We start from the raw sequence: 12945 nt of genomic DNA on the forward strand, positions 1-12945 counted from the left end.
ATCATCATGTCATATGGAAAACAGAATGGGGTTCATGGGATGAATGGGAATGTTTGAAGGTAGCACAACGGATCATGGAACTTATTGTGTACACATTCAATTGAGGACATTCACCCCATGCCTAACAGATGGCGCAGGATCAACAATGCACATTATGTAATTTTAAATATGCGTGTGCACACTTTGAAAGGATCAAAAGCTTCTGTCAAGAAGATATGGCAAATTTTAAACACGATAAACCTTACTCAGTCACTCTCTGACTAACTTTAAAAATTCACCATTGTAATTTGGTGAATGGTTTGAGAATACTTCCAAGTGAAGAAATAATTAGAAAGCATTACAAATAAGGGGTGAGGTAGCTAGAAAGCAGCCTCTACTCATACCTAATGGCATGCATCAAATGCTGCTTCTAAAAGGTTATTCTCACTTGGATACCATCACAATTGACCCTAGCCAATAGAAATCACAACTGCTTGAGTACTTTAAAACTTGGATGAGATATCTTGTAAAACTCAAGTAAATGTGTTCTCCCAATATAGAGGACCTTTGATAACCTGAATACATAGGCAGTATGGACAGTTAGAGATTGCAAAGGTAGGCAGACCTAACAGGGTCATGTTTGATGTTGATCCATTCACCATTGCCACTTCCCTCCATATCAAAATGCAAGGAGACACTCATGCATGATGTAAGCAGACATTGAGTAAGACAGGAATACTTGATTAGCACTAGTTTATATATGAGGATGCAGTTCATTAAAACTAATTAAAGTGCGAAGTTTACATTTATATTTTAGTGAGGTATGGGTAATAGAAGCAGCAAGGGGAAGCAAGATTGGGAGTGACAGAAATGCAGTACTACTGAAGATTGATGAGAGTGAAATGGAATGGCCGAGTAAAAAACAAAATATTTGAAAGATTGGATGAAGAGAGAAGTCAATGGAAGACTGTAGTCTCAGAGGAAGAGGGAAAATAATTGGCCAAACATCCTGAAGTATGATACTTACTGAATACCGTAAGCAAAGGGAATATAGAGGGCAGAAATCACAGAGGAAAACTCAGGGTAAACTATTAGAAGCAGATGGTAGTGGAAGATGTCAGCAGATTGGGGATGTAGATTGAAGAGTTGCTTGAAACCAGTTCTTAGGTTCAATACCAAGATGACAAGAAACATTTGCTGTTACTTATGGCTCCCTGGTGAACTGTGTTGCATAATGGTACTTTTTTGTGAATCATGAGTTGCTGTTAGTGCAGTATCCAAATATGTAAAGGGGACTTTAATGCCTCTGAGGCGGAAAGGAATGAGTTTGGTTGCATTGGAGCGTTTAGGATTTCAGGATGGCAAGTGACCAGGGGACAACATTAATTTCAGATCATAAAACCATAGCAAAGGTTTGGATGCTGCTGAGAATACCAATTATTACTCATCATATCAGTATAAAATCTACAAGTTTTGAAATTCTGAAAATTGAAGCAAGTGATTTTTTTACAGAAAATTCAGCCAAAGATTATTAAGTCAAGTGATGGACTGCATAGTGACTAATTTCATCCACTGGATGCTCCTCTTGGCCTGTAACCCCGACAGGCCCTCTGGGGTCAAACCATTAAAGAGTGCTCAACTCCAATGCAAGTGATGGATTTCACCCCATGACTTATGGACTGGCATCAGATGCAAGCAATTGACATAAAATCAAATGCAGAAAGTGTTTACCAACATGACTGGGATTGTAGATTTAAAAACTAAATGGAATGCTGTTAATTAATTCATACAAAATCATACATATATATTTTCAATTTTACATACATCTATTCAATGCAAAGAGACTATAGCTTAGCTAGTGGGGTGTACAGGCACACAGTCTGAAGGGAATACATCATTTCACTGGAATCATGGCAGGTGGAAAGAAAGTATGAAGCACTAAGAAAGTAAATAATATAATGCAAATAAAAGCAAGTTCTCATGATTCATAGCTCAAAATTGTCGTAAGGGACTGTTCAAAATATACCTATACAAGGTCGATTACCCTCGAAACTACTTTTGGTGAGCTGTAATAGTCAGTGAAATGGTGTGAATGACCCCAAATGAGAGGTTACAACAGAAATCTTGGGAAATTAGGGGAGTGGGGGTGGACTGAGGGGTTACAAACCCCGCCTGCAACCCTGCCAAAGGATGACCAGCAACTGGACTGGCATCTGCTTAGGCCTGGGATTCGGAGTCCTCCGATGGGTGGGGTTCTTGCTAAGTGCAATCTTCTCAAACCCTGGATGGGCAACCCCACATCAGGCCAGGCAATGCCATACCAACACATCACACCATATCAAAGTTCAGGTTAAGGCCTAAAAATTTTTATGGCTAGCCCAATTAAGTGAAATTTGCAAAGGAGCAGCAAGTAGTTATTCGCCAAAATTATGAAATAATACTACTAAAGGGTAAAATATAGGGATAAAAATCTTGCATAGAAAAATGCACAAAATATTCAAATGGTCAATGAGGAAAAAATATAAAATATTCATTATTATTAAAATACAACATATGTCTCACCCTGTATGTGAATAACAAAACGAATTCACATCCCTTGTGGAAGACGCATTTATAATCAAGGGTAGAGGGAAGGTTTCTAGCTGTGTGAGTGTGCATATATATATATATATATATATATATATATATATATATATATATATATATATATATATATATATATTACAATACACACACATCTTGATTTGGCAAGTAGATACATACACCTGAGAACACTTAAGATTCAAGGAATAATAAATGTTACCTACAGTACTTACTGCACTACGGCTGATCCACAAAAAAGATAAGAATTTTAATATTACAATGGAAGGTAGAAGTCAAATCCAAAAGTTATGGAGGAACTTGGAAGAAATAGACCCATTGAGCCAACCATTCTCTATTATAACTTGGTCAGATTCTTACAAATAGCATTAAGAGAGTTAACTATATTGTTAGATTTGAAGACAGAAAAGTTGAATATCACTAAATAAAGGTGCCACAAATAAAATAGAGGGATATCTAAAATTAAAATATTTAAGGTTTAATACAATATTTCACAAATATATGCATCAATTTAAAAAGGATTGTATAAATCATTAGACCTTAGTCTTTAAATTATTTGTGTGTACAAAGTCAGTGAGTACTGCTTGAAGTGCCATATGGTCTCAACCTAGTTATTTTCAGGACAGAAATATAATACAACTGATAATAAAATGCAATAGAAGGTTGATCCGTGTTTAGAATACCAGACATTCTGTAGAAGACATTTCATATCTAACAATTCAAATGCCAAAAAAATGATTCATATTCAATCATTATGAAATGGATAACACTTTTGTTTGGTCATTAAATAAACTGTGAAATACACATAGGTATATTCTAAATGCACACAAATATATATTTCTCGAGTTACAATATGAGTTGTGTAAAAGAACTGTATGATTATTAGTATAAAGTTGAAAGGAGCTGCTACTGTTTTCATGTGTATCCATGTAAGGTAATAATTCTAAACATTAGGCGATGATTAATTCTCCATGTAATAATAAATAAAAAAGATAAAGAATTTAAAAAAAGCACTGCTAAAAAAATGATAAAGAATAATAATAGAAAAATGCAAGTAAATGCAATTGTTTTTAAGTGGCACAGTTTTAAAGTTTAAAAAGTAATGGTGACTGTATGATAAATAATGAAAATATAAAAACCATGCTTCATTATTAGAAATTTCCTATGATTACAATTGAAATGGAATGTATGTATGTACACATTTCTATGCTAAGTCGATCTGGCTGATCAGGATGGGACAATGAACAGTAAGACATTTTTACACCATTGTCAGGCTCTGTAAACATACTTGTCTACGCAGTTATATTATTTTTAGTAAACACTCCCAAAAAAGGTGAAGATCCACAAAACAATCCATACTTAAATAATGCTGTTTTTTTGTAAGCTTTGGTATATAAGTTAGATACCCAGTCTGAATCTCATCTTAGTCTTACTGCAGAGGATGATATGACTCAAAACCTCCCAAAACATGGCCCATGGAATGCATGAGCCTCCAAAGATGTACTCAATAAAAAGCTCGTAGACTAGAAAACCTCCATTTCAATTCAAAGTAGTTTGTTTGAGAATTTGAAAAAACAATATGGACCAAAATATTGAAAAATATGCATTTTCATCATATAAAGCTATGTATGTATATGGGTTCACATCTGAGAGGTTTCACTCGGTCGAGTGTTGGTGACAATGCTGAAGCATTATAGGTACATTTGGTGCAATGGAGGATATCCCAGTCACTCACTGAGAGCCACCTGCCTCAGGCTTTGGCACCTGGCCCTCTCCTCTCATGGAGAAACTCGGACTACTGCCTTCGTCCTGTGGTGGTTTCACAAATGGCAATGAAGGTGGGTGCTCGCGGCTGCTGGTTGACGGTCCATCTGCATCATGGTGATGCGTTGCTGGTGGCATCTCGGCAGCCACCCCTGTTTCTTCTGGGGGTAAGGGGGACAGCTGGCTTGTCATCTCTGTCACAATCGAATCATAACTTGGTGGAGGCCCATACAATAAGTATGGGCAAGGGGGCAACGGGTAACTCCCCGAGGACAAGGAATCATGGGCAGCATTTTCTGTGAGGTCCCTGCATCCTATGGCGTGGGATGCAGATGAACTCTCCCCCTCGGGAGAGGAATATGGGGGTGGGGGCTGGTCATGGGCCATCCTTGTGCCTGGCCCTGTAACAATGGCAGCAGCATCTGTTAGCTTCAAAGGTGGAAACTCAGAGAGATTCAATGGAATGGAGCATGGCAATGTTGTAAGGTGTGGTTCACCATGAAAGACTTTGCCAAGCAACAGCCTGATTCATCACTGGCTTGAGCTATGGTACAAATTTAAAACTGAGCAATTTAACCAAAACAAGTATTGTATCCAGAAATTCTTTTATTTTAGAGAAATTAAAAATAGCAAAATCTATCATGATGAGAGGTTTTATTAAGCTAGAAAAATTGATGGGATGAACAGAAAAGCCATTAGATATGTCAAGAATTCATTGCTAAGGTAGCCAGTTTAAGTTCAGCATTCGAGGGAAAAATTTTAAATACTAAGTTCAAAAATAACCTGAGAAATCATCTAATCCACAGGACTTTTGAATTTATATCCCTCGAATTACTCATCTCCCTGAATAGTGTGCACAATGACTTATGGCAATAAAATTTGCGATTCAAAGCTGCATAGTCACATTGAAATGCCTTAGTAAATTACAGGGAGAGAAATTAACTCTGCTTCCATTCTTTGTTGAACATTGGATTGGCTAGGTGAGCAAACATCCTTCACTGAGCATAACAGAGTGAATGGTTACCCTTCCAGATGTTGTGCAGAGCAACAGTGTCCGATGGATGGTATGTGATTCTGGCAAAACGTGGCTGGGCCCTGCTGGTCCGCACAAGGACCCCAGTGCAGCACTGACTGGACGGTGCTCCAAGGGCAGACACGGCTGCAGAGGCAGGGTTCATTGGTGGGGGCATACCGGGCAGTGGTGTCCCCAGTCCACCCTGCAGGCGGGCCTGCAACCATGAGCGGTACCACCACCCACCCCCCGAGCACAAGAGGAACATGAAGATAACTAATAACCTGTAACAGAGATGTGATTGGGAATGGTTCATGTTTAAAATCAGAGGAGAGTCAAATACTTCTTTGAATGAGTAGACTAAGCGTTGAAATGCAAATACAAAAAATACAGAATATGCCCACCAATAGAATGCAGCAGAAAATTCCAACAGAAATTCCATTATGACCATCCAATTAATGGGATTCTGTATTATACTGTAATGTGTGATCCCATGTCCACCGTTGTCCTATGACACTTTTAGTTACATGAAAAAGGTAGGATAGATGCAGCCAAAGCACATTTATATTATCTGTTACAACTAGTGTTTATATTTCCATGTAAAAACATAAGAATAATTTTAATTGTCTTCAATGTATATAATAAGAAGTGGAGGACACCATAATGTTTATGATGTCCCTAACAGCTAGGTAGGTATTCCACAACAAAGCAAATTTGACGTTTGAGATGCTTAAGGAAATAAGCTGGTGCAATAGTACAAGGATGTGGCAGTACAAACGCCATCTAATAAGCAGTTTTTTGACAAGCTTCACATTAATTCTAAAGTAGACAATAATTGAAACTCTACCAAATGAGGAATCATAAATACCTTGAATAATGCATTAACCTTGCATAATATACTTTTATGATCATGACGACTTTCACATATCCTACTAAAATATTTAAATGGGATGAAAGGGAAATCACCCACCTCTTTACAGGCAAAACTTAAAATAATGTGGCAAATTACTTAAACATTGCAAGAAAACAATTTAACGAGTTTACCATGTAAAATCGCTGGATATTCACTTCTCAGTTCCTAAGGATATATTATTTTAATTTTCTGCTAAACAAACTCACCAGTAATACCAGAGTTGATAAAACTGAAAAGCTGGAGATACACAGCATCCATATTTGCAGCAATACTCGTTGTGCGGACACCTGTAACATATAGGATGAGTAATATTCTTAAATCACAGAATACTGTTAATATAATTTGTTTCATAACAACATTTTTGCAGCAGCAAATAAAGTCCACATACACAAAGAATTTTATTTCTCCATGAACTTCAGTTCCACAGTATTTACCATGAACCTGAAACAAATGTTTATTGATTGAATTATATTTTGTCAATATTTTACAATAATCAAACAAGCACTCAATTAACTGACTTTCAAATAGTAAATACATGTATCCTATTTCATGAATTAGATTTATTAAAATCGCAAAAAAACATACCAATTTCGCTGCGTCCCATATTAAAGTTAATATAGCCAAGGATTTGATCCCCATTTGGAATGGTCAATTTTGCCTCACAGGAGCTATTATTTACATTCAACGATCATTTCAATGAGAAAACACTGCAAAGGTATTTTGCAGCAAATGTAAACACATCTTTATAATCCGCAATTTCTTTTTCAGAAAAAGCGTACTACGGTAGTTCTTGAGGGTAATAAAGCCCTTATTCTAACTGATGAAAATTAATATCTATCTGTGTCATAGTTGATTGAATAAATTTGTATCGTAGCAGACGAAAATATGCCAAAGATGTTGTTTTGACAGAGCTACTGATTACGAAATCTCTCCAGCTGATTGATATCGAAGGGGACTGATCGATTTCCCCGGTACACGGATATATCGAATGAACTCATGCATTCGACTTGCGCGAAGAGGTTTGAACAACGGTAAGAGTAAGTCCACAGTAGGTAGAAAACTGTGGCGTCATTAAATACCGCGGACGAGTCCGAGGTATTATCAGTCACTTAAGCGTCGATACAGATCACTTATTATGAGAAATTATATCCATCGCTCGATTAGTGAATCTTTGGATAAATTAACATATCGTTATGTCCAGAGTAAAAATGAAAGATTGCAATGCTCTTGTCTTACAAATCTTGTTATTTTTCTGAGTAGAATTCAATGAACTATATTTATTGGCACACTATCCCTAACAAACCTCCTGGCCCTTATATATCTCTCATCCTCATCAGCATATATCCTCACTTGTATAATTTTCTAAGGTCTTTCTCCTTCCACTCTAAAATCTACCAGGCACTGCTGGGTTTTTCTGGGTGATTATTATAAGAATAAAAATAATATTATAATAACTTAAATGTGAATAAAAGGTGCACCCTGTTATTACAGATGAGGTTCTAGTAACCAAATGACTCGTGATGTAAGGAACCGCACCACAACAAGCACCAATTACCTAAGGGGAGGATGAGCAGGCATGGGACAAGAACACTGCCTTGTGGGGGAATAGAAATTTATCCCGAAGATGGATGAACCCAAATTAATGGTCAATTGCAAGAGGATGCCGAAGGTAATCAGAAAACTACTGCATTTAAGATACCAGGAAATTTCAAGCTCAAATTTGGCTATGTCAAATGCAAAATATTCCAGAGTTTCAATTACTCTAATTACTTGAAATGTTTTTGATGAAGCTGTATGCAAGGAATGATCAGGGAATAGTAAATTGGAGTATCAAATATAAGAACTCCCTTGAAACCTGGGAAGCTTGATGAAGTCAAGATCATGATGAAGCAGACAGAAATGGACATCCTAGGTGTATGTGAAAACTGGTGAGCTGACAATGAAAATTTTATGTCTGAGGAATTTGCAGTTTCCATATTCATAGTGAGATTAATAAACCAGGAGGGAATGGAATAGGAATGATCTTGGGAGGGAAATTAAAACTATATTATTAACCCACATCACTTCAGTGACATAATACTCCTGATTAAGCTTAAAAGCCTCCCCTCTGTAGACTTGCACACCACAGCAGGATGCAACAAACAACAGCAAATATGAGGAAACAGAGTAATTTTGCATATAGAAAGAAGAATGTATTAAATTTGTGGGAGACAAGATGATCTTAGTATCATGAGCCATACAAATTGACAAACAGCCAGCCATTGGTAATAAAGCGACCAAAAATGGACGGGAAAGTTTGGATTAGGAAAGTTAAATGAAACCAAAGGGAAAAGACTGCTCGATCTTTGCAATTTGAAATGTTAGTTCCTAAAAAACTCTTCACATCCAATTATGCCCAATAGAAGAAGGTACACATTGAGGGCATTAGGGAATATTAGAGGAAATCATATAACTTATATGCCAGGCAAACAAACATATAAAAATGAATTATATTTAGTGATTCATATTCAGGATTTGACTAGATAGCATCCACGTTCTTGTGATAGCAAAATTCAATTCTAAGTTTAAGAAATACCAAAGAAATATATCAAATGAATGATGTTTATAATAGTTGAAGGAAAAGAGGCAGTTCAAGAGATAAGAGAAACAACAGATAAATTATGTGGAAAACATAAGGGTGGAAGATATAAAAACATTTAAAATAAGAGGCACAAAACATTTCAAAAATATATCAAAATAAATATATTAAAGCAAAGAACCAGAACAAATGTAATTGGAGACATAAATTGAAGACACTGCTCAAAAATGGCTAGCTAGAGTAAGATGGAAGGAATATGAGGAAAAAATCAATGACATGGATGCATAGAATAATAATGAGTACATAGGGGATGGGAAAACTATGGACAAAGACAAGCCAGGACATCCAAATTCCGCAGAAGAATTTCATTTTACTCTGGAAAATTGGATGACAACAAAGCAAAAGAGAGGATCAGGCAATATCCTGGAAGAAATATTTAAGTATTTGTGAGAAACAACAAAAAACGTTTGTTTAAATAATTAACGACTGCTATGAACGAAATTTAGGGGTTGATAAGATTGGATATAAGGTAGAAAGAGATATCAGAGGAGCGATAATAGCATTACAACAGATATTAAAGAGGAGGATTAAGATTAATAGAAGACATATGCATGCGGCCTTCATACATGTAGGTTTAGAAAAACCCTTAGATAAAGTTGACTGGGGCTATTGCTGGAAACAATGACAAAAATCAGCCTTGATTGGAAGGAAAGAAGAATGATTTTAAATTTGTATAGGGCACAGAAGATTGAAATTGATATAAATTGATGGAGCAAAAGTAAGAAGAGATGTGCAACAGGGCTGCCCCTTTTAACCTTATCTATTTCATTTATTTATACAGGAAGCAACTACAAGGATTACACATAGAAAAAGCCAAAGGTATTAAAGTAAATGTTAGCAGTATTTTCTCTGCACAGGATACACGAGAGTATACGAAAGATGACGAATCAGTTTGGATTCAGGAAGGGGAGAGGTATACGTGATGGCATAATGGTAATGACAGAATAAAATCAGGATGTATTTGTTTGTTTTGTAGATTTCAAGTAAGTTCTGAATAGAGTAAAGTAGATAGAATTAATAAGGTACCTAAAGCAAAATTAATTATTATATGAATTAATGCATAGAATATAGAATTGGGTACTGTAGATAAGGGTAATTTGGAGGGATAGGCAGATTTAACCTCAATCTGTACATGACTCAGACCACTCAGGTGGCAGTGGTAGATGGAAAGTTGAGATGGGATGTGTTAGGAAGAGGAGTAAGACAGGAGTGCCCATTGTTCTCTGTTTTTCCAATGCATATGTGGGGAAAATGGAAGAAGAGGCATGGGAAGCACTGGAAAAAGGAATGAAAATTGGTAGGGAATTCATAATATCAGTTAGGTTTGCAGATGATAATGCTTTAGTTATCCAGTCAGGCAAGGGGTTGCAAGCATTGCTGAGTGCTTTAGAACTTCAGTGCAATAGGTCTGAGGTAAGGATTAATATTAAAAAAACAAAAGTTATGAGGTTTTTGAGGAGGAGGATGATAAAGTTAAACATTAAAATAGATGAGCAAAAACTAGAGCAGATAGAAAAGTTTATCTATCTCGGAAGTATTTTGGCCCCAAATGGTCAACATACTCATAGTAGGGACAACAGAAGAAGAGTTTCATTAGGCAAATATGCTTTCACAAGGAAGAGGGAGTTGATAACAGGGACAGTGAGGAAAGATATTGAGAAAAGTAGTTGTAGTAGTCATAATTAGAGTGCACCAACAGCTAAGATCATTTTGCATAATGTTTAGAAAAGGCTCCATAAAACTTTGATATGGAGTGTGATTTTGAATGACTCGGAAACTTAATCATTAAAGAAAGGTGATTGGTGTAGATTAAAGGCTTTTGAGATATGGGTGTGGATGAAGGATGGAAAAAGTAAAATGGATGGAAAGGATGAAAAACAAAGTAGTACTAATGATGGTTGGATGGAAGAGAGGATTGTTAGGAGAAATCCAAAGGTGAATGCTGTGCATTTTGATTGGAAATTGAATTTTGAGGACTGTGATATAGAGGGAGAACTTTAGGCAAGCAAGTTTGGGGAAGGAAAAGGATAGGTCTTGTTGATCGAATAAAGGTAGGTACGAAAATGTATTTGGAATAGAAGAAAGGTTTCTAAAGGTGTGGGGTGTCAGGTTGTGCATTGTAAGGAGACAAAAAGGAATGAATTATTCTGGGTGCATCCAAAGCTACCATAAATGCTAGACTGCCCAAAAAAGGGTGCTAACAGTATATGTGTGATCTCAGGTGATGGAGGTGAGCTATTGGCTAAAACTGATTTTAATCTAAAATATTCCTAATCAGCATCAGTGACATTAGCATCATCAAAATCATGGGAATTGGGATTGTTTGGTGGCTAATGTTCTGGCTTCCCACCCATAGAACCTGGGTTTGAATCCTGGAGATGGTGGATATTTTTCAGTGGTATCCCGATCCCTACTTGAGGCACTTTGTGAGGAGCACTTTGAGTGAGTACACCATCCGTCGGATGGGACATTAAACTGTAGACCCTTTGTCAAGAGTAGGCAAATACCGACATCGGGATTCTCTCCACCCTTCCTCCTTTTCCATCCATTCCTAATGGCATAAATAACTTCAGTTGTCAGTCACCTCCCCTAAAACTACTACTACTCAAGTACATACAGGGGAATTAAACTGACTAGCATCCAAAATCTACTTTACACTGTAGACTACCAAATAATATAATAAGGATATGTAATAATGATGAAATGAGTGATAGGAAGATATACTGTATGCCAGGGAGTGATTTCATTATTGGTATACTTTAACCATGTTTCTTAAAAGTTAGTACTCATTGAGAGGCTACTAGTATGGTTCAAAATTTGGGCACAACTCTTTTCAACAAATGTCCATTCACCACAGAATTCATGTGTCAAGTATTAATTGATGCAGAGGATATGATATTCTGTTGTTGTATTAATAAAATAAGAGTTATAGTGGATCAATTGATAGACCGCTGGATCACTGACCAATGGGCTTGGATTCGATTCCTGGGTACCCCCAGGTACACTTGAGCTCTGTGATATTGCGGGTACCAGAACTTCCTGGGAAACTATAGGTGGCACAGGGAGTGGATCTGATCCCCATATCCTGATATGTGAACTTCACATGCCATATATTTATTTACTTAATTCATTATTTCTTCATCATAGGCTGGTTCAGCATGGTTTCATCATGAAACAAAACATGTTCATATTTTTTTTTAATTATACATCACAAGAAAAAAAAATTATTAACATTGCATAGGGATATTTAACAAACAACATTTTGGACTTTACTTTACATAATACCCAACATTCATCCAAAATGTACAAAGTTTTAATAAGCAAATATTCTTTAATAATATGCTTGAAAGTATTTGAAGGAGATACTTTCAAATCTGGAAGAAGCAGGTTTGACAAATTTGGCTCCTTTGTGGTATGGTTCCTCACCACTCAAATGAGACAATCTTGCCTCATTGTGTACGTCAAGTTTAGTATTTATATCATGATGATGGACATTTAGGTTTTCTTTGCATACATGCATGTTATTCTTAACAAATGAGATTAGAATGTATACATAGGGAGCAGCCTGTGGCATAATTTGCAGCTCATGAAAATGAATCCTGCAGGAGTGTTTGAAAGATAAGTTTAAGATAGCTCTTATGGCCTGCTTCTGTACTTTAAAAATCTTTTGGCTATGGCTTGAGCCACCCCAGGATATAATGCCATATGATAATCAAGATTAAAAATATGAATAATAAATTCATTCTAGGATATTTAAGCTAGTACTAAAAAAAATATCTCAGCTGAAAAAGAGTTTTATTAATTTTAGATTTTAAGTTATCAATATATAGGGGCCATTTTAGGGATAATTCAATCTGAGCACCCCAGAAGTTAACACTGTCAGCAAACTTTAGGCGCTCATGATAGTTTGACCAACAGTGAAGGATTTTTGCCAAAATGTATGCATACTGTTTTTGGTATATTTATTGACAATAAGTTGTTTTGAAACCAATTTTAAAGGCATATTACTATGGAGTCTACTTTTTGTTGTAGCTCAGG

At 36.3% G+C, this 12945-nt stretch overlaps 1 protein-coding gene across 1 annotated transcript; it reads right to left on the reverse strand.

The window, feature by feature from the left end:
* Positions 1–3411: 3411 nt before the first annotated feature.
* LOC139698052 (uncharacterized) lies at positions 3412–7091 on the reverse strand. Its single transcript, XM_071596918.1, has 5 exons — positions 6855–7091; positions 6658–6710; positions 6476–6556; positions 5369–5640; positions 3412–4745 (listed from the first exon to the last, which is right to left on the reverse strand). The coding sequence occupies exons 1-5, from the start codon at positions 6906–6908 to the stop codon at positions 4312–4314; spliced, it is 894 nt and encodes a 297-aa protein (XP_071453019.1). The 5' UTR covers positions 6909–7091; the 3' UTR covers positions 3412–4311.
* Between the last annotated feature and the right edge of the window lie 5854 nt (positions 7092–12945).

The sequence above is a fragment of the Hetaerina americana genome, unplaced genomic scaffold (assembly GCF_022747635.1).
Source record: "Hetaerina americana unplaced genomic scaffold, ioHetAmer1.1.p SCAF_10, whole genome shotgun sequence".
NCBI lineage: Eukaryota > Metazoa > Arthropoda > Insecta > Odonata > Calopterygidae > Hetaerina > Hetaerina americana.